Source organism: Zonotrichia leucophrys, chromosome 9, assembly GCF_028769735.1.
Source record: "Zonotrichia leucophrys gambelii isolate GWCS_2022_RI chromosome 9, RI_Zleu_2.0, whole genome shotgun sequence".
Classification (NCBI taxonomy): Eukaryota; Metazoa; Chordata; class Aves; order Passeriformes; family Passerellidae; genus Zonotrichia; species Zonotrichia leucophrys.
The window spans coordinates 15,856,244-15,881,321 of record NC_088179.1 but is presented as its reverse complement, the minus strand read 5'-3'; the positions used below and the strand labels follow the sequence as shown (position 1 = coordinate 15,881,321).

The following is a 25,078-nucleotide window of genomic DNA, read 5'->3' as shown; positions in this document are numbered from 1 at the left end:
GCCCTCTACAAAAACATTTCTTCCATAGCTGAGCTGGGGACCAGTGTACTGACAAGCTCCTGATTGTCCTGCTGTTATTGTGCTCAGTGACTCTCAGTCCCTGAGAACTGACTGACACCAGCTCAAATACCAATGGAAGCCTTGGTCTATGACTGAACTAAAAGATTAATTAATATATGTGACCATAAATAATAGTAATCCTGAGTTAAGCATTTCAAATTATTACTTGTCTCATCAGCATCCTAAAATTAATATTCTGATTTGATTTAAAAGCTATTTCCTACCAAATGTTAAGATACCAGTTATTCCTCTTTTTCTCATGCTAACAACTTGGGTGAGAAGACTGGAGTTGGTGATGAGAGAGGGGTTTGAGACCAGGCAAGATGAACAAGAAAAGAATGGAAGTTGCTAAGGACATGGAAAGTTGGGATAAAGGAGATGAAAAAACCATGGGCAGAAGAGACAGAACTGAGGTAACAAACATTGCTGGGAACAAGACATGTGACATGAACACAGGGAGGAACCTGTGTACAACACAATCACCTCCAGAACAGCCAAGCACAGAACCAAAGATCTGATCAAACCATCACCTCTGCCCTCAGACAGCTTGGAAGGACAGATGCCACCCCAGAAACAGGTTCCAGGGAATGACAACCTCCTGCTCTCCTGCTGGCTCACCTCAGGGAAATGGAAAGGTTTGAACTGTCCTGGAGTCACACAGATGCCACCTTTATTCCACTTGACTGTTCTAGAGAATTCAGACTGCATCTCTGACTAAAACCCACCCTGAATTTAGAATTCAGCATCAGGAAAGCAACCTGGAAAACACACTGATATTTTGTAAAGAGAACATTCAGTTCTCTTTACAGTTTACAGGTAACATGGCCAAATCAAGCACAAGGATGATGAAGTGTCAGAGATACCCACAGAACTTTAATTGCTCGTTTCCTGTGCGTATCTACTGTCCCCATGTCTTTAATTAAAAACCACACAGCACTTCTCATTCTTCTTCCAATTTTTTCTGTTCAAATAGACTTTTTGAATCAGGACAGTCAAAGTCCTATAGGAGTGTTGTTGAAAAACCATGAGGGAAAAAACCCAGGGAATTACACAAAGAAAAAGGGATGGTTAATCTGAAAGTAGGGAACACTGCTTTGGAAAAACAGATTGCATACTGTCAGTGCCACATATTTCCTTCACAGTACTAAGCAAATTTTCTAAACTAATCTTTCAAAAATACGACAATTAATCACATTTTTTCTAGTTGTTGGGCTTGATTCCCAGTATTTCTAAGGAGTCACCAAGGCATCTGAACTTATTAAAAGCTACATTTAAAAATAATGCCTGTAAGTTCAGGCACCAAGTATTTTAAATTTTGGTACTCCAAATCAACAGATGCTTTCAAACTTTGTACCATTCCAAGCTTCATACATAAAAAATGCAGTAACATTACCATGCTTCACTGCACAGAGATTACATGAAAAATAGTGTTTGAAAACTTTTCAATAGTCTGGAGCACTACCCAAAAGCCCAAGGCAACAATAACACATTTCTGTATTCAAAGCTAAGTTTCAACAATAAGCTGAATAAAGAGACTGAGATTCACATGGGTCACTGAACAATGTGGGGGTGGTGGCTGGAACTGAATAGATGCTCCCCAATCCTCCTGCCCTCTGCACAGAGCACACTGTGGTCACAAACCAGATGTTCCAGCAGCCAACACCTGGGCTGCACAGCAAACTGGGGGTTTCAGTGTGTTCTCCTTTTGGAGTGCCTGAAGCTCACTGGGAGAAGGCTATGAGGGTAAATACTTTAACTTTCAAATCAGGAACATTATCAGCCAGAAGAGAACAAAGACACTGTGGGCTGCCAGGGGAAGCAGCAGTTGGTAGTGCAGGATTGAGGCTGAAGCCAAGGACTACTGGGACAGTTTTGGGGACTTCAAGTGAAAAGACAAGACCACCATGTTGTACCCTTTGCATCCTCTCTAAGTATCTGTAATTCAGGGAATAAAGGCAATATTTTTAACTCTGATGCTCTGATAAATCTAACTACAAGACATTTCTAACATGAATGGATTTCCACCCCTCCACTTTGGCGAGGGGGCCACAGGAGATGAAGAAGAAAGCAGCCTGCACAGCCCATGGCTTCAGATGAATACACAACTGCAATTCATTCAAGCTGTCTGGCCAACATCAGAAACCATGAGATCCAAGCCTGATTAGTTATTACAGAGAGAACCCTTGAATTGAGTTACAGCCTTTTTGTTAGCTACCATGTAATTTTATTTTTAACACATGCTACATAATTTGTAGTGTTTGTTGTAGCTAATTCTTTACTGCTGGTTCTTCTGCTGACAAAACTAATTACATCTACTGCATTCTAACCCTGAACCATCAGTTTAAAACTACTTACATAAAACAATGTATTTTGCCAAATGGATGCACGAGAGCCAAACCTATCAGGAGGAAAGTTTCACTGAATGAAATTCAACTCTATAAGCCATATTGTAGAATAAAAATTTCTTATGCTCATTGAGTCAAAGATTGTTTGGAAGAAAATGATTAGCAAATTTACAGCAGGTCAGTGCTAAAAGGTTACAAAACAGAGTCAAGGTGTAATCTCACAATTGGTGAGAGTCAGTTTAAGCTTACACATCTGCCAAAACAGAGCCTCTCACTCCCATTGTCCATGCAGTGCTTCCATCCTTTCCATCTGCTGCCATTCACATGCACGTGAAACCCAGTGAGCTGACAAGGATTTGATGCACAGAGTTACAGGCTGGATTTTCAGCCAGGTCAGTATGAAGCAGCTTGCTGGAAGGCACCTGGATTGCTGGTGTTGACTGTGTAGCAGGAGATGAAGACAGAACTTCCTCTCCTTTTGGCATCAGCACAGAACTTGGATCACATTAGGCTGTGTGTTTATGACAGCCTTCAGGGAGTATTTACCCAGCATAAATTTCCTACCTCCAAGCACAGGTATAACCACAGGAGAACACAGCTGGAAACATCATGAAAGAAACACAGACGTTTTATTTTTTCCCTAAATTCCAATTTGTCCTTCATGTGACTACAGGCCTCAATATATTCAACTATTAATCCCTACCCTCTTTATGTAGGTAGAGTTATCTCCAAAAATATAACCACAAGGGCATATGCAGTCAGGACAGTATTAAAAAAATTAAATCTGATCATGGTGGAGTCAAGGAAGGGGAAGACAGGGGAAGTAACTAGAAACACATGTAATACTACTGAGCACTACTTACAAGAACCCACTGGCAGTAAAATTTGATGGTAGGACTTTATTGTTTGTTTTAAAAGATAAACTCACTAAACAAAGGCATTCTGCATGTCATGTATTGCTTTTATTGCCACAAGGATTAGAAGCCACAAGCTCAGATTGCATTTTCCCAGTTGCCATAAAACGTGAGGCAAAAAGATTTCCTGTGGGCAAAGAGCAGCTGAGCGTTACTGCAGTCCTCAGGTCTCCATCCCATCCCAACACATCAACAAAAATGACCTGTAAACTACCACAGGCTGCTGATCTCTGGGTTTTCATGGTAACAAAAAAAAAAGCCAGAGAACTGACCTCAATTTAGCAATTTACCAAAGCACCACTCTCAGACAACTCCATTAGGCCAAAAATTGCCAGGATTTATACACAGACCACATGAGATCAAGACTTCCTAATACCAGACACACAACAAGAACAAAAACAAAAGGGAGCAATCATCAAATTAAATAAGGACTGAGAGAAGTAGGAGCTAAGATCAAAAAATGCAGCTGAGTGGAACAAGCTGGATTACTGTCCAAAGTCAGGGGAAGGGCTGTGATCCTCCCTCCTTCCCACTCCTACAGCTACTACAACCTCTGCACAGGGCATTTCTCTGTGGGTTTTGGTAAGGGTAGAAACAAGGACACAAATGCAATCCCAAGAATCTGAATGACCCTACTGACATATTAGGTTTTGGGTTTTAATACTGAAACTTTAGGTGATCTAAGTATTAAAATGGTACACTCTGCTAGCAAATAGTCTGAGATTTGAACAAACAATAATCCCAATTCCTTCCCAGTTACCTTAATGATCACAATAAATTTACATTCAAAATACAGTAACCCAAAGAGATTTTAAAAAAATTACTTTTAGGCTGGTTTTGACTGTGCTGTTGTGGCTTTAAGAACAAATGTTTGGCTAACAGGGCCAGTGCTATCTCAGCCATTTTACATTTCATTAGGCACTATCAACTGAACTTGTAGCAGGAATGAAAACCACCAGTGAGACCCTTTAGTGCAGAACACTCACACACTCACTGCAATCCTTCCAGATGCATGCAAGCACTTGGCATACAGAAAATTTACTGACACTATGGTCAGGTTTTACCATTTCTGTGGAGAACTAGGAAGAATAAAATTACAGAGATGGCTTATTGGCAAAGCCATTGAAAAGGCACAGCAGAGCATTTTATTCTCCCTGTTCAGAGTCCTTCTATCCTTCTTTACTACTAACACATTCCAGAAATGAGACATAGTGAGCTGCATGTAATTATCTTACTCAATTTCCATACAACAGACATTTCTTTTACAGCATAAACCCACATATTCCCATCTTCTCCTTCAAAAATGGAGACAGTGAGTGGTTTAAGCAATTACAGCTGTCATGGAGGGTTTGACAAATAACTTTTCTGCTCAATGTATGCTTTAGGCCACTGGGAAAGCTGTCAAATAATGACATCACAATCTACATTAGTGCTGGCAAAATGCAACTGTGCTTTCTTTCACATTAACTCAGGTGGTTTATGGCCCTTCTTTTTCCTATTCTGTGGTCAAGAACATGAGTGGGATGAACAAATGGGTTGTAACTCAGATAAAATGGGGAGAGATAATGAATGTTCAATGAAAGCATGAAAGAAAACAAAAAGTATGAAAGCATATCCTTCATTTGATAATGAAGAAGCTTGCTCATTCTTCACTATCAATGAGCTTTGTAAACCTGCTTACTTTCTGAAAGTCCAATTAAGCTGTTAGGGAGGAACAGAAAGGAATGAGATACTCTTTCAATATCTAAGTTATTAGTTATTACTGCACTGCATTTCTTGCACATCCCTCACATATGAGAACACAAGACTGCATCACACACTGCAGAGTCACCTTCCTGCTAATCCATGCCAAAGCTCTCCAGACTATCCCATCATCAGTTTGATTTTGTAGGGGATCTTAATTCAATCAAAGCACAAAACAACTACAAACCCACTCGTGCCTTACTGCCTGCTGAAGTTACATGCTCAGTTCTGAGAGTACCCCGAGCACTGATCTTGGTTTGAAAAGTCCCATGTGGGTTTCCATCACCTGGAAGACAGCAGTGCCCAGAAGCAGCCAAGGCTCTGACATGACCAGGGAATCCACTTCCCAGTGAAAAGTTTATGCACTGAAGAAAATGATTAATGACAAACTTAACTTTTCCACCTACAAGAAATATTGTATTGTAAAGTTCAAAAATAAAATGCAGCAAACCTGACCTGGTTTTGCTGCTCTGGTGACAGTTTAGTGAGTGGTTAATAATGGTACCTAAAAGCTATTACAGCTTGAGCACCAGGGTTAGTACTAGTCAAATCTGAACCCATATAGGGTCCAAAAAAATGTGATCTTCCCATTGATTTAACATCTGGAAATGCATGTTATGGCTGACATCACCCACATCAACCTCAAAATCCTCACAGAGCACCCAGCTAGACTTGATCAAACCCCTGATCTCCAACACCCTGTTCCTGCTGAGCCGCTGTGCTGGTTCAGCTGCGTTCAGAGCAGCTGCCAGGGCTCTGCCAGGGCTTGGGGCAGGGAGATCCTGCTCTGGGGCAGATCCCGCTCTGGGGCAGATCCTGCTCTATGGCAGACCCTGCTCTATGGCAGATCCTGCTCTGGGGCAGACCCTGCTCTATGGGCAGACCCTGCTCTATGGGCAGATCCTGCTCTGGGGCAGACCCTGCTCTGGGGCAGACCCTGCTCATGGCAGATCCCGCTCTATGGCAGATCCTGTCTGGGGCAGATTCCGACGCTCTATGGCAGATCCTGCTCTATGGCAGATCCTGCTCTATGGCAGATCCTGCTCTATGACAGATCCTGCTCTATGACAGATCCTGCTCTATGGGCAGACCCTGCTCTATGGGCAGATCCTGCTCTGGGGCAGATCCTGCTCTGGGGCAGATCCTGCTCTATGGGCAGACCCTGCTCTATGGGCAGACCCTGCTCTATGGGCAGACCCTGCTCTATGGGCAGACCCTGCTCTGGGGCAGACCCTGCTCTGGGGCAGATCCTGCTCTATGACAGATCCTGCTCTATGACAGATCCTGCTCTATGGGCAGATCCTGCTCTGTGGGCAGATCCTGCTCTGTGGGCAGATCCCGCTCTGGGGCAGATCCTGCTCTGGGGCAGATCCTGCTCTATGGGCAGATCCTGCTCTATGGGCAGATCCTGCTCTGTGGGCAGATCCTGCTCTGTGGGCAGATCCTGCTCTGGGGCAGATCCTGCTCTGGGGCAGACCCTGCTCTGGGGCAGATCCTGCTCTATGGGCAGACCCTGCTCTGGGGCAGACCCTGCTCTATGGGCAGACCCTGCTCTATGGGCAGACCCTGCTCTGGGGCAGATCCTGCTCTATGGGCAGATCCTGCTCTGGGGCAGATCCTGCTCTATGGCAGATCCTGCTCTGGGGCAGATCCTGCTCTATGGGCAGATCCTGCTCTGTGGGCAGATCCTGCTCTGTGGGCAGACCCTGCTCTGGGGCAGATCCTGCTCTGGGGCAGGGCAGTTACGTTACCGAGGGGTGTGATTCATTCCCATCCCTGTGCTCACACTGACATGCAGTTACTGTTATTGCTCCAAGAATGGGAATGAGCTGTATCAGTACATGATTCACACCAGAGAGGTGTCTGCTCAGGCACATGAGGAGGAAGGTTTGCACATCCTTGTTTCGTCTGCAGTTTTGTAACTGAATTTGTAACTTGGCAGCAATTCCAGCCATTTTTATGAAGCACAGACACGCAGCACCTCATGTGCTTGGAGCCTGTGGCACAGCATGCAGGAAGGCTCTTGGGAGTCTACAGTGTGGGGTGTTGTTTAAAGTGTTTACTCTAGGTGTTTATAACCCCTAACACACAAATACATTGTATCATGTTATTTGTGGCTAGTCCCATACAAAAGAATTTTAAGCCTCCCATGAACAAATCTCTGCCCAGCATTATTCCAAACAAAAAAGGAAAAAGTCAACAGACCACGCTAAAAAAAAGACACAAGAAGAAGTTATTCATAGCAGCCTTCAAAACAGAGAATTTAAACATAATGTGTGTCCCCATACACACTCAATAAGCTTTGCTTTTTACAACTTAAGAACAGTTCTAGCTTTTTTCTGAGGTTCATTGTGATGATAAATGCACAAAAGTGTATGGCATGCACTGCTGCTTATTAGCATTTAATGCTTCTTGAACAACTACAATGCAAATATTCTTCACAATAGATGGGAACCTTGGTGGGAACAAGAATTCCCACAAATTGTTTAAGAGTACAGTAAATGAATACTGTTATAAACAAAAAGCCCAAGCCCCTCACAAATGTGTGTGCTGTGTTGGCTTACAGATTAGTCCACTACACATGCATTGTGCAACTGCACTTGTACAAAAGAAACAAAAAACACCTCAAAAATTTATATCCCAACAAGAAGTGTTTTCTATGTATAGCTGTGTTCAAGACAAGCAAACCAGTGCTGTCTCAAGGTTTGCTTGAGTTTTCATGAGTGTTTCTTTTGTTAGTGACAGATTTTTGCATAAGTAGCATGTGACAGGACAGAGTATGAAGTCAAGAGAATTTTAAAGAAGGTTCCATTTTGAATCACTTACCAACAGTGTAACCAGCACTTACAAACACGATAACTTGAAAAAAGTGAGTTGGAAGCTTATTTCTAAGCTTTCCAGCTACAACAATACAAAAAAGTCTACATTTCAAAGCTTCAAATAGATGGCATGCTGACACCTTTTAAAGTTACTTTGACTTCACTTATACAAACACAATCAAAATAAACTAAATCTAATCTACATCATGTATTAAGAAGATTTCTACATCTGCACAAACTCTCATTTCCCAACTCTCAGCTCTCTAGCTCGTACAGTAATATGCAAACACAGATGTGTTTTCACTTGTGATCAAGGTACTTACAGTCAAAGCATAGTTTTTTAGTCTATTCTTATGAATACATTTAAGGAATAGAGAGAACAAAAGCCCTAATGCTTACTGTACCTTGTAAAGTAATTACCAATATTTAATATCCTTAAGTCCATGCTATACAGGAGAAAAAAAGCAAAGGCTGTGATTATATTCATGGTATCTTTTATATCTTCTTATGGCTGTTTGAAATTACAATAATAGAAGCATAAGAGCTTATAGAGTTTATAAAAAACAGTTTCTTTAGCATACACACACCTGACAGCCCTTCTTGGGAAGCTGGTTTCCCGTGTCAGCAGGACAAGATGAGAGATTGTGAGGGGGCACACAAATGTGTATATACACACATTCACACAGAGACCTATCAGAGCAAGAACAAGACTAGCTAAAATCACAGCAGCAAGCAGCAAAGCTGAGAAAAACCTCACAACGCTCTTTAAAACACTTCCCCATAAAGGGAACATTTTACAGCAGAGATGATAAAGGAAAAAAACCCCTACAATGAGAGAGATCTAATCAGACGGGCAAAGGAAGAACCCTGCCAGAGCTCCTCCATCCTGCCTCGAGTGCCGAGGAGAGGAAGGGCGGAGAGCGAAGTGAGGAGGCGAAACCAGCTTCAATTTAACGAATAGACAGCAAATTGGTCACCTCAGACTCAGGCCCGAGCGAGGGGCTGGTAGGGCAGCCAGGACGCCCAGAGCCCCCGAGAGCCCCCGCTCCCATTCCCCCCTCACGCCCTGTCCCTCACCAGCCTGGGTGGTGTCGCTGAGATCGTGGTTGGCGGCGCTGGCCCGCGGATAGTCCCGGAGCTTCCTGCCGCTCAAACTGAGGGTCCCGCTGATCGCCGCTTCTTCCAGGGCTCGGTCCAAGGAGCGGCTCCAGGAGCCGGGAGCCGAGGGACCGGGCGGAGCGGGACAAGCCGCGGGCATCGCGGCAGAGCCGCCCTCCGGCGCCGCCATTTCCCCGCCACAGCCCGGCCGGACAGCGCATGCCAGAGCGCGCGGCAGGGGCGCATGCGCGGCCGCCGCCCGGCGGCTCCGACACCGCGCGGGCACCGCGTCCGTCCGAGCCGAGCCCAGCCGGGCCAGCCGCTCCTCGGGGCCGCGTCTTCCCGCCCGCCTCGGCTCAGCCGGCGTGCAAGGGGATCGATGTCCCGGACACGCCTGGACACCTGCTAGAACTGTTAAAAATTATAGCTTTCCCGCCAATGTGGGATGTGACAGGATGGTTTCTGGGTGAGCATCGCACACAGCTGCTGGGTGTCGGGCCCGTGCCAGCAGCAAAACAAGGGCAGAGCGCACAAATCTCCGCCAAATGGGAAGTGCAAAACTGCTTCACGTTTTTTAACTTAAGGATTGATTTCATTAAAAGACCACACCCTTTGCTACATCTTAATAAATGCCATTTTCCCCTGCTGCTTCCACTGAACCCACCTGATGCTGCAGCCAACACACGCGAGCTGATAATGAAGAACAACGACTGTCAATAATCAAGTAGCAAGACAACCACAATATTTAACACCGTACCAGATTTATTTGCAGGCAGAATTTCGTCCTGCACTGACAGCTGCCAGCAGCATTTCCAGCGCTTTGTGCCTCCTGCTGGCACAGCACTCGCACACGGCCGGGGAGGGCTCGGGCAGTTCTGCAGCACAAGGTGTTGATGACAGCGATTCTCGCTATCGGACGTGTCACAGCAGCAATCGCTGACACACCTGGCACTCACCACAGCAAATCACTGAGTTAGGAAGTGCTACTGAAACATTAATTAGTAGCTGACACATTCAAATGGAAGTGAGTCTCCACAGTGCCACTCCAGTAAGTGCTCCCTTGTCAGAGTATTAAGGTGGGCAAGGAGTGTGAACACTCTTTTAAGTTAGGTTGCTTTCTGCTGTTTTCTTCAGAATATTTAATAATAATTTGATTAATAAGAACCCCTTGCAAGCTATCAGAAAATTCATATAACCAGTATATTGCCCAGGTGGTTATAACAGGAACAAGACAATATAAAACCTGTAACTTTTTATTAAAAAAAAAAATTAACAGCTTCAGAATAGATCAAATGTAATAACTTCTCCAAAAAATACCAAAAGGTACAGTGTAAAGCATCTTCTCATTAAATACAAACTAGCACTTTTGATGCACTGCATCAATGTTTTGCATCTAGGCTGATGCAAAAGAATTTTTTTGTTGCATCCTGGCACATGAAAAACATATACACTGAAACAGGATGACTGACTACTCTTTACCTAGTCAAATTCTAACAGTGGGACATTTATTAAAAAAAAATCTTACTAGTAGTTGAGAAAGAAACCTTAACACCATTACATTTAGTTTGCCTCTGCTAAGGTATATTTTTCAACATTAAAAACAAGGGTTTAAGTCCTATTTAGCATCAGAGTGCATTCTGACTTCAAAACGATACCAAAAAAAAAAGCCCTTCTGCTGTCAAGTTCTCTTCAAGGTTGAAGTTGCCAGTATATGCTAGTTAACTTGGAATTTGAGATAAAAATGCAAGGAAACCAACTCTGTCAAATATAAATTCTTCAAGAATGTGAAAAGGAGTTAAACCTGCTTCAAACACCAAAAACATTCCTGGATGCAGCAAGCCAGCCCCTCTTGTACCTGACTGTACCTAACCCTCCTCACCAAAAAGCAGTGCCAAGATCATCAATGCCTGGTCTGGAAGCAATTCTGAAGAGGTGCCTCAGTTTTAGGGATTATATAAATACAGATTGAGGATGCCCCACTTGTTACTATCCTGCAGATTCTGATGCACAGAGCTATGCTTAAAGCAGGTGGCTACATGTTCCTGCCTAATGCCTTACACATGCTGGCAAAGTGAGGGCTTTCCTCCAGGAACGTTCCTCAGTTTCAGACAATTTCCAGATGTCTGACCACTTTAGATCAGCTTCACATCTTACCTCTCTTTGGTATAAACAAACAAGTGCCACAAGATTGCTTGCCTCCAGCTATTTTTAAGTTAGAGAAAACCCTCTGGGGCAAAATATGCAGGATGAGAATCCTGTATCTGGGAGGGCAAGAAACTCTACCATACTGCTGACTTCCTTGTGAAGGAAGGCTGTATTTTTTCCTATCAAATTATTCAAAAACATGAAGTTATTGCATTTAGTTTGTGAAAAACATTTCAAAAAGAAATAAAAATCAGAAGTTTAAGAAGAAAAGGAGATGGATAAAGTCCATTTACAGAGGAGAATGATGAAGTTGAGCTATTTGGAATACAAAGGACTCTCACACTGCCTCTGCAGTAATCCAACATGTATATGATCTGGACCACTTTTAAGGATAAGAGTAGAATAGTCTCCATCCCAGTTACAAATTTTGGGTCTCAGCTAACAGCTTTATTTGTGAATGTGAGGATGCAAAACAGTTTTCAAGAAAGGAAAAAAATGGAACTTTAAAAGCACAAAGAAGTACAGAACCAATGCTCCCATGAAAAATGCCGCTACATCGCTACCAAAGTATCCACGGACTGAGGCTCTGTGCTAAACTGGTCTCTGAAAGAGAGCTCAAAGGCAGTCCCTAAAAAACCCTAAAATGGGGTTTGTAATTAAACACTTAAACAATCTTTACCATAACAGAGGGGTCAAAGAACTCAGCTGGGCAACAGAATCTTTTCCAACCAGGTGATGGTGCCACTACGTCGGATCAGTTTCTTTCCACTTTTCTCCCTCAGGGCATTAAAGTCTTTTACCATTCCAAGTAAAAGTAATAAAGAGAGATAGCTCTGCCACCATCTTAGCAAGATGTCTGGAGAATTCTAGTGACATATGCTGTATTCTTCTGCCCACTTCTATTTCAGGGGCTTAGGTAGGTGGGCTCAGTGCCCAAGTCCATCTGCCAGGTTAGCCCACTGTTACAAAACGGCTTCCTTTGTTCTGAGACAGCGCTGTCCTCTGCTCCTTCAGGATCCCAAATCGCTCGTTCAACGTCATCCCTGTCTGAAAAATAAAGCAATTTTTAACCAAAACTTTAAAGGTGTTAGGTTACAGAACAGTTTTTTCTTCAGTCTGTATCATCACTTGACTCCTTAGTTGCCTCACTTGGATTTTTTGTCACTTCCCACACCATTTAAAAATCAGACTGGACTACAGATCCAGAACTTGCATTTTCAGAATTCATTAAGAACACATGGTATGTAATGTCAATACTCAAAGCCTACTCAAAATATTCTAAGTTATACTGAGGACAAACAGACTGAAAAATGGAACCTCCAGTACACATTTCCTCACATAGATTCTCTGCAATTTCAACAAATGCAACATTTTCACCATTTTAATGCAGGCTGCTTTCCAGTTCACTCAGCTAAGGCAGCAAGCTGGAGTCTAATCCAGAAGTTTCATTAATTTTACACTACATTAGTAGACTTTCTGACCTAGTTCTTATTCCTGGATGGAACAAATGCAAATTGATGCCCTGACTCCATGCAGATTTCTACAGCTGGCACTAAGGAGCTGATTAAAAGAACAGTGTCTAACTTTGTCATCCTGTAAGAATCCCATCCATGACAGCATTAGGACTGTTCCACCAAATCACCTGTCTTCATGAAACTTGTGAAAAATTGCTCATCTTTCAAGCCCTTAAATGCTCACATTTAGTTTTTGGACAGCTAGATGGACAGCAAAAGTTGCCTTACAAATTTGGCTGCCAGGATTCCAGGCAGGTCACACAGCTGAAAGCAGCTCATCCCTGAATTATTCACAGTTGCTGATGCAAGCAGAGCAGGAAAACCTTTTAGAAATCTTCAACATTTTAAATCCCATTTAAATCATGTGGGCATGCAGGGCATGAACTAGAAGAACAGGAACAGTGAGTTTAACTACTTGCTTGAAGTTACACAGCGAGTTAGCGGAAAGCCTGGAAGTGGAAACAAGAAGTAGTCACCAGTTCTCTCTTTCTGTCACTTGGCAGTCTAGGAGCAAAGTGCCTCACTGGCTTTTACTGGTCTTGAAACTACTTTCACAGTTGTGAGAGGAAAATTGCATTTACCTGTTTTCCGACACTATTTATATCAAACTGCAATGGAACTCCCTTTGGAATCTTCTTCTCTTCAGATTGGTCCCTCTTCATCAGAAATGATGGCACAGGACTACGAGTTAATCGTAATTTCTGGGACCTGTGAAAGAAGAACGTTACAAAGGACATGATGAACATGTGTTTTATGCAAGAAAGCTGTAATGCTCATAGAGGTATGAATTTTTCATTAAACCATTTGACCAGGCTGGCTAAAAAGCTGGAGGGCACAAATTCAAGAAGGTAAGTCAGGCAGAACTAGAAAAGGGACCATTTGTTATCGTTATCAGACACAAAGAATCCCAGCAGGAAACCATCTTATTTTTTATCTGCAATTCTACTGACAAATGTGTAATTTGTGGTTAATTAATCCTATAAATACAAAAAATAAAAATTGGTATAGTTTTCCTTACTGATAGAAGAAGACTACCAAGGTACCAAGGAAATGCTAATCAAGACATTTTAAAATATACCACCTATAAGCAACAGTACCATCAGCTTCCCAAACACAAATACAGCAATGATCTCTTTAAGCACCAGTCCAGCAGTATTTTTATGAGTTGGGGAGTAATTGTAACCATTACTCATCAAGGAGGTGCTCATTCATTTCCACTCAGAGGTGGAAAGCAGCTGTGACATGGCCTGATTTGGAAGGGACAGACAAAGTGAAAATCTACCAGCCCACCACTCTTCCACTCTATAGACCACATCAAGCTCCTATTGGGAGCTGACATGTGAAATCCAGCTGTGATATTATTCCAACACTGCTCAGAAACATTCAGAAGGGGCCAGACTTAAAAGCCTTCACAAGAAGCTATGACTTTGAGGTCACCTGAAACAATACCTGCAAGGAATGCACTAAATGGTTCAAAGCAGCAATTTCATTTATGTTCAGAACATTTCACAACTTAATTGAAAACTCACACTGGGCTTATGATTGCTCCTGGGTTGTCAATAGACACAGTCAGGATCCCTCCACTTGTGGTAGAAGTTCGCCATCTAGTTTGAAAACACAAAAATCACTTACAAAAATTGTGCAGGGATTTCAGTCAGGGTATCTTTAAAGGTATGTTCAAAATATTGGCCAGCAAGAATGTGCAAGATTTCAGAATGTTGGCCAGTACAAAGATCATATGCTACTGACACTTGGCTATTGTTTCTTGTACCTTTTACATTGCCTACACCTATTCAGGAGAACACTAAATCACAGGCTGTTGAGGTACACCAGAACTACAGCCCTGACCCAAGAGTTTACTTTTGTAAAATATTCTGTTTCTTTGCCACAGATGGGGCCAAAATGGCCCACACAGCAAATTCAAGAGGTGACAGACTCCACTCTGTGGCACCTGCTGCTTTCCTCAGCCTTTTGTGTTCCCAAGAAACACCCTGCAAAGAGCCCAGCAAGCACAGAATAGAATGGGAACAGTATATGGGGGAAGAGCCAAGTGGCCTCATTGGGCTCTGCCTTTTTCATTTCTAAACTGCTTCACAGGCTGATATGCATATTAAATAAAAGGAAAATTACAACAAGAGCTCAGCATAACATTGACATTTGAATTTTTCTTCTAGTCTATGCAGTATTCATGAGTACTAGAGATTAGCCTGATCCTCTTACCATGCTCCCCCTCATTCCTGCAAATGTCTTATGCAAACCAACTCCTCCTGGTTAAATTAAAAGATAATTTAGGAAATAACTGAGAATAGGGGGAGGATCACTGTCACTCTAGTTGATGTGCCTAAAGGGGAAAAAAATCCACCCCCCTTCTATTATCATATCCAGGAAGTCTGAGCTAAAATGAGAATCTTATGTGCTACAAAGCTGGAGATTTCCAAATTAGATACTTACTGACGAGTTCTCTTTACTGTCTGATTATCAAGATCATCTGTTGACTGCACTTGGGCCTGCACCTGAAAACACATCAGTACAGACACCAGATTTGAATATTGTTTCAATTCCTATTGTAGCAGCTGGAAATAGAGAAGTTCAAAAAGAGAAGTTTAAAGCTGTTAGTACACGCTGCACAAACAGGGTTGTACTTTCAGAGGGACTTCAAAGATAAGAGTCCTATTAATTTCATAAGACCTTGAAAAGAAATTACTTTAAGAACACAAAATGATTTAAACAAAACTGCCCATAGAGCAATGGCAACATTTTGGAGGACTATGTCAGCCTAAGATAGATCAAAATGTTACTACATTAGCAAGAAGTCTGTCTAGTTCCTGATCTTGTCTGTAATTTTGCAAACCATCTGGAAGTAAGAAAACAGCTACTTACAGTCACAACAATGGCAGATGTAGAATGAAGGCACAAATAAAAACCAAACCCACCACTTAAGTGCACTCTCTAATCTCTCCATCTGACTAAAAATAACTAAAAAATCCTTAAGTAACTAAAATAAATGAAATAAATAACCCCAAAATAACTAAAAAAGCAAACCAAACCATAATCAGATTCTAAAATGTGTTTCTGCTTTATTATTCACCCGAAGACACCTTTTAAAAGATGGACAGATCTTTCTAACATTAACTTTTAAAAGGAAAAATTAATACCTTGCAACTACCCTCAGACACTGACAAGTTCCATGCCCCTCAGAATTGCTCAATTACACTGCAATGTGAAGCAAGACTCAGTAGATCAGAGTAACTAGAGAATGAGAGCACTTGCCTAGAACCTGTGGCTATTTCCCAGTGCACCTGAAGTTTCTACTACTCAGATCTGATATTTGAAGTTGATTCATTAATATCAGTGTTACAGGTTAGCTTAGAATCTATAGCCCAGCTGCCTTGTTCTTTTCAAAATTTGTATTTACCTTCAGGCCCCTTCTAAACAGGAAAGTTGCTTGACGAGTATCTTTCTGTTGATTCAGTTTGTTTCCAATTCTGACAAACGTAGATGTCATGTTATTCCTGTAATATTTATTAAAAAATATAGTTATAAAAGGCTCCACAGGGAACACCTTAGAGACACTACTATGGAAGTCAAAAAAGTGCCCAAAACATCCATAAGGACATCTTTAGTGCTGCCTCTTTGAGGCTGAATGCTTCAGCTGGGATAAGCTCCTCACCACTATGAATGAACATATTGCTCATGAATGGAGAAATCACTGCTCGTACATAGAAGCCTAATGTTCATACATCACAGGACAATATGGTCACTAACTCTGCTTTTCACTTTGCTCAGCATCCTCCAGCACTTTAAACATTGAAGAAGAAAAAAAAATTAAAATTAAAATTTTCTTTAAAAAATAAAGTTTGTTTACAGTTTTCACAATACAGTCACAGAGTGAACCCTTTTATCACGGAGACCATTTCCATTGCAGTTTATAACACATGGTAATTCCATCACAAATAAAACATGCAATGGCCTTCCTGAAGCTGCAGATGGCACCAGCTTCCACAAAGGCATTTAGAAAGCTCACTAAACCATGGCTAACACTTCTGAGCTATCAAAATCCACAGCACCCATTTCCAAACAGAATCATGGAACACAGAATGGTTTGGGCTGGAAGGAAGAATCCCTTGATTCAACCCCCCTGTCATGGGCAGGGACACCTTCCACAAGATCAGGCTGCACAAATATAGGCTGCCTGTGATTGAACTGAAGGCAGAATACCAGGGGCTCACACACAGAGGCACTTCCTGAGTGCTCTACATCATAACAAACATCTGGCTTTGTATCCAGCCCATGTTTGGCACATTCTTGGCTTTCAGATTTGTAGAACTTCACACATAAACTGGTCTTGACCATATTGCTACCCCAGTACCTACTGTCTTCTCTTAGCCTCAGTCCTGTCAAACAAGATTCACCATGGGAAGCTGCCAAGTAGTGTTCAGAAAGCAGGCTTGGTAATTTACCTCCTGTTTAGCAGGGCAGCCCTCCTGAGGGCAGGAGCTTGTTTTCTCTGCATTTCAGATTGTCTCTGCAGGTTTGTTTTCCTTTTCAAGACTGGGTAATTCCGCTGTGCATTCTTAAAAAACAATAAATATATTCAGCATAATGTATGCTATACACACACACCAACATTTTTCTTTCAGCTTCCATTTACAAAATGTGATTAGAATACACTTGGCTTTGCCTACCTTTCACAATCTAGTATAGTTTGAAAACACCTTCTACAATTTCATGAATTCTATATTCTCCACATACTCAGGAGAAAACAAAAAGCAACATACCTTAGCAGTTATTTTTCCATTACCATATCTCCCTAAACTGACAAAAATCCATGCTGCACGCATCTTAAAATTAGTCTTTGTCAGAAATCCAAAGGCAATCCCAATTCTACAATACTGAATGAGATGAAGCAGGCAACAATGCACTGGAGCAGTGCACAGAAGGGAGCCTACTGATGGAGTTTAGTATTCTGCAAAAACTTGCATTTTTGTAACAGCACAAGTTTAGCACCTGCAGGTTGGCTGAATTATTGGTCTGTAAGAAAACCAATTTTTCTTCTAAAAATACAAGTAACTCACTCCATACATGCACAGAATATACTTCTGTACTTCAACTCTCATGACTTGCAACCCAATTAGGTGTTAGAAACTATTTTCACACCTAGTCATTATCCAGGCCACTCAAAACAAACAAGAACTCAGCTAACACATTCCCAATTTGATAAAAGCTTGTACCATTTGTCTCCATTTTATATTTCAGTAGCACTTTTCTGAAGCACTCATGTTTCATTTTTTTAACCTGTTCTGTCATGAATCACCAGGGTTGCACTGATGAATTAATTACCTTTTCACTCAGGGGCTGTCTGTTCAGAGGGCTGATTCCTTTGTGTGAACCCAGAGCTTTCTTGGCTGCCAGGCCAGTTATGACTCCATACGAACGCTTCTTCCCCGCTATCTTCTTTCTGCGCCCCAAACGATTCTTTCCATAACCTGCAACAAGCACAGAAAGCTCAACAATTCTTCCTGAAGGGAAAAGGTTCATGCTTTAGGATGCCTTGCAGGCAGCACAAGTTGTTTGGCTGCACACTTCAAGCCTTAGAGCAGAGGCCACCACTGCACTTGAAGACAATTTGGTCACTCAGTTGTTTATCAGGTCTGGCCCAAGCCCCAGCACAGCAATGATCAGTTTCTCACACAGAGCACAGTTTTACTGTAGTTCATTGCATTGATTTCTGCTGAAAATTTCTTATTTTACATGTCTGCAGGGAGAACTTAAAAGTCTTCTAGCACAGAAAACTACCAAAATACTCTCAAATGGAACTTCACCAAGTACTGAACAATATAAAACCAAACCAGAGTCCCTCAGCTTCCTACCCATTCAGCACACTTCAAATTACTAATTTAAAAGGAAAAAAAAAAAACAAAACAGCTTCAAAGATTATTTATTTAAATCAGTGGTTCCCAAGCCATGACTTAGAAGGAAAGAACATGAAACAGCACATGAATTATATCACATTTGAAGTGTTTTCAATTAGAAGTCTGCATGGCAGTGCAGCCAAACTGAGGGCTGAAAGCAGCTTTTGAATATAAAAGGCTTGCAAGTCTGAGGTCTGTAGTTCCTCCAGTGACCAGGGTTTGATTAACCCAGTCTGGAGTCATTTAGCTTCATGCTGTGAATACAGACCATGCTCCAATTCTGTTCTCAAGTGCCCTTGCCTCTAGAACCTCAGACTGCAAAACAAATTTCAGACTGAGGAGTCAGCTCTCCAGCAACAGACACATTTAGTTTACACATATCTGACTTATCAGCATTGATAATAAATCTGTGCTTTCTCACAAGACAGGAGCCATGACATGAGGTAAGCCACTGGTCAGAATCCAGCTCAGATCAATTTGCTATGGAAAACTGCTGTGTACACACATTTTGTGGCTGGTTGGCAAATGCTCTTCTTTTCCAAGAGAAAAGCTGAGAAGCAGGGTTGCCTAGGCTGAAAGGGACCTCACAAGCTCTATAAACCAACCTCTGCTCAAATAAATGAAAACCTCAGTTAGCTCAGGCTGCACAGGGCTTTGTGCAGTTGCATTCTGTGTATCACCAAGGACAACTTTTATTTAAATGAACAATGCTCATCTCTCTGCTTTTAACCCCAAAAGCTGAACAGAATCCAGCTCAAATTCCTCACTTCTTTCCAGAAAGTTTGGCAGCCACTTCTAAAACCACAAGAACTGAACACTGTTGATCATTTGTGGTTTCTGCAGTTGTCCACAGAGGCTTTGCTACTTATCAGGGTAACTTCAATAGCATCAGAATAGCAATAAATCTACTGCTAAGCTACTAATAACCAGAATGCTCACAAGAACTATTTAATGACACCTTCTGCTTAAAAACAATACAAGAGATTTGTTTTCACTGGGAGAAAATGTGCCAAGCTGTATAGGAGGGAGCAGTTGAAACTATTCACAATGTTTCAAGATGTTATGAATCTGGCAATTCTGCAAAGAAATTGCTTGCTTTTTTCCTAGAACACAGGCAGAGAAGCTGGTAAGGTTCCAGAAGAGAAAAGTAACTGCCTAAGACAGTAGTATTTAGAGTTTCAAGTATACAGATCAAGTTTCTCCTAAAATTCAAAATCCTAATACTTGTTTCTTTTGTGGTCTTTTGATGATAAACAATTGCACTTGACAACTGCAGTTATAAACAGAGCCTACGTGTTTGATAATCTACAACTTAAATTCACTTACTCTTCACCCACAGAAATATCCTCACACCTGGGCTGAGATGTAAATTTTTCTCCAGCCCTGTCACCAATTTATTAGAGATGTACAAGTGACACAGTTGTGTGGGTCTGCATAGAAACCAAAACTCCTCTGAGCCCTGAGTAACACAAATTCCACTGATCCCCAAAGGCATTTGTGTCTAAGACACAAAGGAGGAGCTGCTGCTACAACAAACACTAGGCAAGACAAAAATAACACAGGGATCAATGTGAGTGTGATTGTTTTAAAGGAATGCTACTAAACAAGAAATTGCATGTATTAACTTAAATACCTAATTAGCTCATGGTGGTAAGCTTTCTTATCAGGCAGTATTCTTCCACATTTTGATCATCCTGTACTAAATAGATACTTTTCAAAACTAATTGCAAGCAAAACCAGTCTGCACTTCAAGCAGGAGCTCTCCATGTACTGAGCTAAAGCCTAGAAATAATTTTCAAACTTGTCCTGTTTATCAAAAAAAAGTGAGTTACTCAGGGGAACCTACAGCAAAGCTGTTATTGTGCACTTTTCCTCTCCTCACTCCCTGCCTATCTGACTTTTTCCCCTTTTTGTATTCCACTGTAAGAACACTGGCTTAAGAAGGCTGACACAGCTCTTCCTTTGCATCTCAAGCTCTTACAAGAAAAGCCAACTCACACTGTGCACTCTCCATTTAAATACCCCTGAGCCAGGATCACAGTCTATAGTGACAGATAATTCTCAGTAAAGAGAATTCTACCCAGCAAATATGAATTTGTTTTTCTTTGGCACAAAGCTCTGGCAAGGTCTCCACATCTCCCAGTATAAAGGCTTTGGCATAAGCACTTGTTCTGTCCATCTCTGAGAAGGGGGAGGGCATCATCACAATTTCCAAACTTAAAATTAAATTGAAGAATCAGAAAGCAAGCCAATTCTTCCTTGAGTCAAAGACAGTCCTTCAAGCATCCAAGCTCCCTGGTGGCCAAACATGTCAATTGCTTTCTCACACTTAATCACAAACAAAACCAAGTATAAATACATTAAAAATAACCCTGAATTACAATCAAAAGACATTATTTGAAAGACAAGTGAAATGACCATGTCAATCCACACATTTCATTATTCTATCTTTCAGCTCAAGAAAGATAATGTAGAACCTGTGTTCTGTTTGGCACACACACCTTTCTGCTGTTGCATTCCCCACTTGGAGCCTTGTGAACTGAACTGCTGAGCTCGATTCTGCTGAAGCCCTCTCTTTATTTTGGGAGAATATTGCTTTCTCTCTTCTTTCTTGTTCAGCTTGATGATATCATCTACAAAAAGAAAAAAGAAAAATTGACATACTGTATAAAATACTGAATAAAACCCCCAAAGAGCCTGGAGTCACAGGAGACAGACCAGTCAATCCTGCAAAGGCAGCACAGACAAGTTAAGGTTCCAGAAACATCAGCACTCTAAACATCCAGTCCCTGTTATGTCTTACAGAAGTTACTTTATAATCCAATGCTCCAGCAGAAGGGAAGCAGTTGCATAAATCCAGAAAATGTGAGACACAATGTAAGATCATGGCATTCAGCCCAGAATTAAATTTTAATTTGAGTGACTCCATTAGTTTTTGTACATGGTGAAAGAAAATGAAATTCCAATCTCATGCCCAGACTTTGCAGAGACCAGATAAAATGTCAATTCCAGCCTTAGTTCTTTCATCCTAAGGTACTTCAGAAAGATCACACAGACACAACTCAAGCCATCAGTTATCTTCAGATGTTCACCAGGACCAAAATGATGGGGAAAAAGGCAAGCAAGACATCTCTCCCCGGGAATCTACAATCCAAAATTACCTATTGTCCAGGGAAACAATCCCAGATAAGCTAATAATCAGTTCAAAAATATGTGTAAGAAACAAGCAGATGAAAATCAAACAGCAGGTCTGTCCAGTGCAAATTATGCTACACCAGCTTGATTTCCTTCACTGACCTGGTAGCCAGCTCAGGAGAGAAGAGTTAAGAAAGAGGTGTGGCAGCTTTTATCTGACTGCCAGCTTGTTTACAAGAACACCTTAAAGGAAACTGCCAAACTGAGTTTACTGCATCTTTATCATGAGAGCACAACTGATAAAAATGTCATGTCTCAATAGGGAGCCTGCCCAAGACTCCTTGGACAGTCTTTTTTCAGTCAGGGAAAGATGGAAATGGGATTACTGTGTTTGTGGCTGAGTTCAAATGGACTCATAAGGGGCAGAACAGAGAAAACAGTGTGAAAACAAACAACAAAAATCACAACACTATTATCCAATGGTTTGCATGCAGTCAAAAAAAAGCTAAGAGAAAAATAATTCACTTTGCTGCAAAAATCTACCAGGACAAGAATACTGATACAGGTCACTTAGGGATTGAGATCTACACAATCTTCTTGACCAAATGGGGTGGCCCTGAAACAAGGATTCCAAACTATCCTTTTATACACAAAGAAAACCAAAGCCAAACATGGATTCATGCTTCACCGCTCATCTGCTTCATCTTGAATCAAATTTTTTCAAGTTGCTGCACACAAGGTTACAACTTCTTAGACTTAAGATTCAGCTGTTCTCTTATTTGGGTAAATGAAGGACATTTGGGACTTAATGCATTTGTTAGAGGAGCCACACTGAAGCAGTCTCCTGCCTTGCATGAAATGAGAGACCACAACTACAGATAGAACAGCAGAGTTATCTGGGAGCAGTATCAAACTGGAAGCTCAGCTGCACAAACCACAACCAAAACATGTTTAATCTTTATCACTATATGAGAATTTACTCAACATCATGATCTCAATCTTAAGACTTCCTAGATTATGGTCATGTCGGTTTCTTTGATATCACACTAGATGTGGGACTGCATCTTCTCTGTGGCTATACCTGACACAGAGCTTTCACTTGGGGACAGCAGCTGGGGTGACAACGTTCTCACACAGCCAAAGAAGCACCCACTTCACAGCACCACTTTAAACAACATCCTCATGACACTGCAACAACCCTTTGCAGTCTGCTTCTAGTTCATGGCCAGGGCAGGTAGCAATGACTGCCTGAAAGGTTAACTCAGCCAGGAAACATTAGAATATGTGAAAATACAACAAGCCAGGATCAACAACTCTATTAGCAACCCTGAAAACAAAGATTGTGTGCAATGGGTAGAAACAGATTTAATTTTCTATGAATGCTGTAGCACTACTCTACATTCAAACTCTAAACATCATTTCACAAGTTATCTCCACTGCCCAAAGAACTCCACTGAATTATTTACAGAGGGAAAACTTGTACATTTCCTCTTATTTTACGGTGGCCCACAAAGAGCCCAAGTCCACCATTAATAATTTCAGTTCACACTGTGAATCTGCTTTTTGAAGGAAGTCTCTTGATAGCACCAATCTATCGTGCTCTGGTAGAGCAGTATTGGAGTGTAGAAAACCAATTAAATTTTCTTTTTTTCCTGATAAAAGTAAACTGGAAGATGCAGCCCACGAACACACCAAACCACCCCTGAGTGTTAAGGGGACTCAGTACACAGCACCAGAACAGAACTCCTCTGAGATACCTCACCAAGTATCTACAGTGTGGGTGTCAGTTTGTCGGCTGGAGAGACACAGCTCTGCAGGTCTGTAACGAGTCTGTGCAAGTTCCTAACACACACACACCCTGCAATAGGAGGGCAGGGGACAACGGGGCACATTGTCACAGCAAACTACGCGGTACAGGTGACGTCATGCTCGGTCTTATCCTGCTAAGAGGCTACACGGGAGACTCGCCACTGCTGATTTCCAAACCTGAGAAGAATAAAAAGGCCAGGCCAGCTGAGAGACCACCAAACCTCACCCATCCCTGTGCTGGCGAGCGCCCGGCGAGGCCCTGGGACGCTCCCCGAGCCCGCCCAGCCTAAGGCCTGGGTACTGCGGGCCTCACCGGGCCAAAAGCAGGCAGTGCCCCACTCTGCGGCCTGCTCACACCGCCAAGCGACACAAAGGGGTCCCGGCTCTTCCCCGCCAAGGATCGCGCCCCCGGGTCCCCGCTGCTCCCGGTGGCACGCCCGGGACTCGCCGTCGTGCCCAGCCCCTGGCGCCACCCTCGCTCCCCCTGCGCTCCCGCTGTGGGAGGGTCCCGTCCTTTCCCCTCCCCACCCCCCGCCTTCGTTGGTTCCGCCCGAGCCGGTGCCCGGCACAGCCCCGTTGGTTCGTTCCGCCCGTCCCCGGTACTTGGTTCAGCCCGAGCCCCCCGCCCTGTCGCCTACAGCGGCCGCCCCGGCCCCGCTCCTCACCCAGGGACATGTCGATCTTCTCCACGCTCTCGCCGCCGCCGTGCCGGGCCCCCGCCGCGGCCGAGGAGCCCGGGAGCGGTGCCGCAGCCCCGAACGCGTTCATGGCCGCCTCCCTCACACCGGACCGCCCTCAGCCGGGCCCGCGCATGCGCAGCAGCTTCGCCCAGCCCAGAGCACAGCCGCCCGCGCCGGGGAGCGGCGCAGCGCCCCTCTGGCAGCGCGCCTCCTGGCGGCCGGGAGGAGCAGGTACAGCGCCGGGGGGCGATGGCGGGGGGCGATGGCGGGGGGCGATGGCGGGGGGCGATGGCGGGGGGCGATGGCGGGGGGCGATGGCGGGGGGCGATGGCGGGGGGCGATGGCGGGGGGCGATGGCGGGGGCGCGGGTCCCGCTGTGTGCTGCCTTCCAGAAGCGGCGTCTTCAGGGATAGTGCCCTTGGGAGGAGTGAGTGGCACACCGGCCCGGCCTGGGGGGTGGCGGGGGAAGCGGAGCTGCCGGCAGGGTGAAGGGGATGGAGGACAGGACAGTTCTGCAGTAGGACACGGAGTCCTGGGCGGGCTGCAGACCTGCGGGGGGCTGAGGGGGTCGCGGAGGTGGCTGGATGCATGGAGCACCTCTCTACGAAGACAGGCTGAAAGATTTAGGGGTTTTCAGCCTGGAGAAGAGAAGGCTAGGGGAGATCTCATTACAGGCTTTCATTACTTGAAGGGCCCTCTAGGAAAGATGGGGACAGATTTTTCTGCAGGGTTTGTTGCGATATGACAAGGGGTGATGGCTTTAACCCAAAAGAAGGTCGATTTAGACTGGATATAAAGAAGAATTTTTTTACAATGAGAGGGGTAGAACAGTGGCCCAGATTGCCCGGGGAGGTGGTGGATGCCCTACCTCTGGAACACTCAAGGTCAGGTTGGATGGGGCTCT

The 25,078-nt window shown here is 43.3% G+C and overlaps 3 protein-coding genes across 17 annotated transcripts in view; 1 reads left to right on the top strand and 2 right to left on the bottom strand.

Annotated features, from left to right (window-relative positions):
• Positions 1 to 9,169, bottom strand: part of LRCH3 (leucine rich repeats and calponin homology domain containing 3) — a 62,325-nt gene extending 53,156 nt beyond the window's left edge. For all 15 annotated transcript variants that reach the window (XM_064721252.1, XM_064721264.1, XM_064721249.1 and 12 more), the window contains exon 1: positions 8,959 to 9,169. In XM_064721252.1, the coding sequence (XP_064577322.1) occupies positions 8,959 to 9,169 (211 nt within the window). The remainder of the gene's footprint in view (positions 1 to 8,958) is intronic.
• Positions 9,170 to 10,218: 1,049 nt separating this feature from the next.
• FYTTD1 (forty-two-three domain containing 1) lies at positions 10,219 to 24,311 on the bottom strand. The gene is made up of 9 exons (XM_064721150.1): positions 24,160 to 24,311; positions 21,052 to 21,183; positions 17,979 to 18,124; positions 17,099 to 17,211; positions 16,054 to 16,150; positions 15,090 to 15,151; positions 14,168 to 14,242; positions 13,220 to 13,346; positions 10,219 to 12,171 (listed from the first exon to the last, which is right to left on the bottom strand). The coding sequence occupies exons 1-9, from the start codon at positions 24,260 to 24,262 to the stop codon at positions 12,076 to 12,078; spliced, it is 951 nt and encodes a 316-aa protein (XP_064577220.1). The 5' UTR covers positions 24,263 to 24,311; the 3' UTR covers positions 10,219 to 12,075.
• Positions 24,309 to 25,078, top strand: part of RUBCN (rubicon autophagy regulator) — a 29,512-nt gene continuing 28,742 nt past the window's right edge. Inside the window, exon 1 of the mRNA XM_064721146.1 lies at positions 24,309 to 24,405. The gene's annotated coding sequence lies outside the window, so the exon portion shown is untranslated. The remainder of the gene's footprint in view (positions 24,406 to 25,078) is intronic.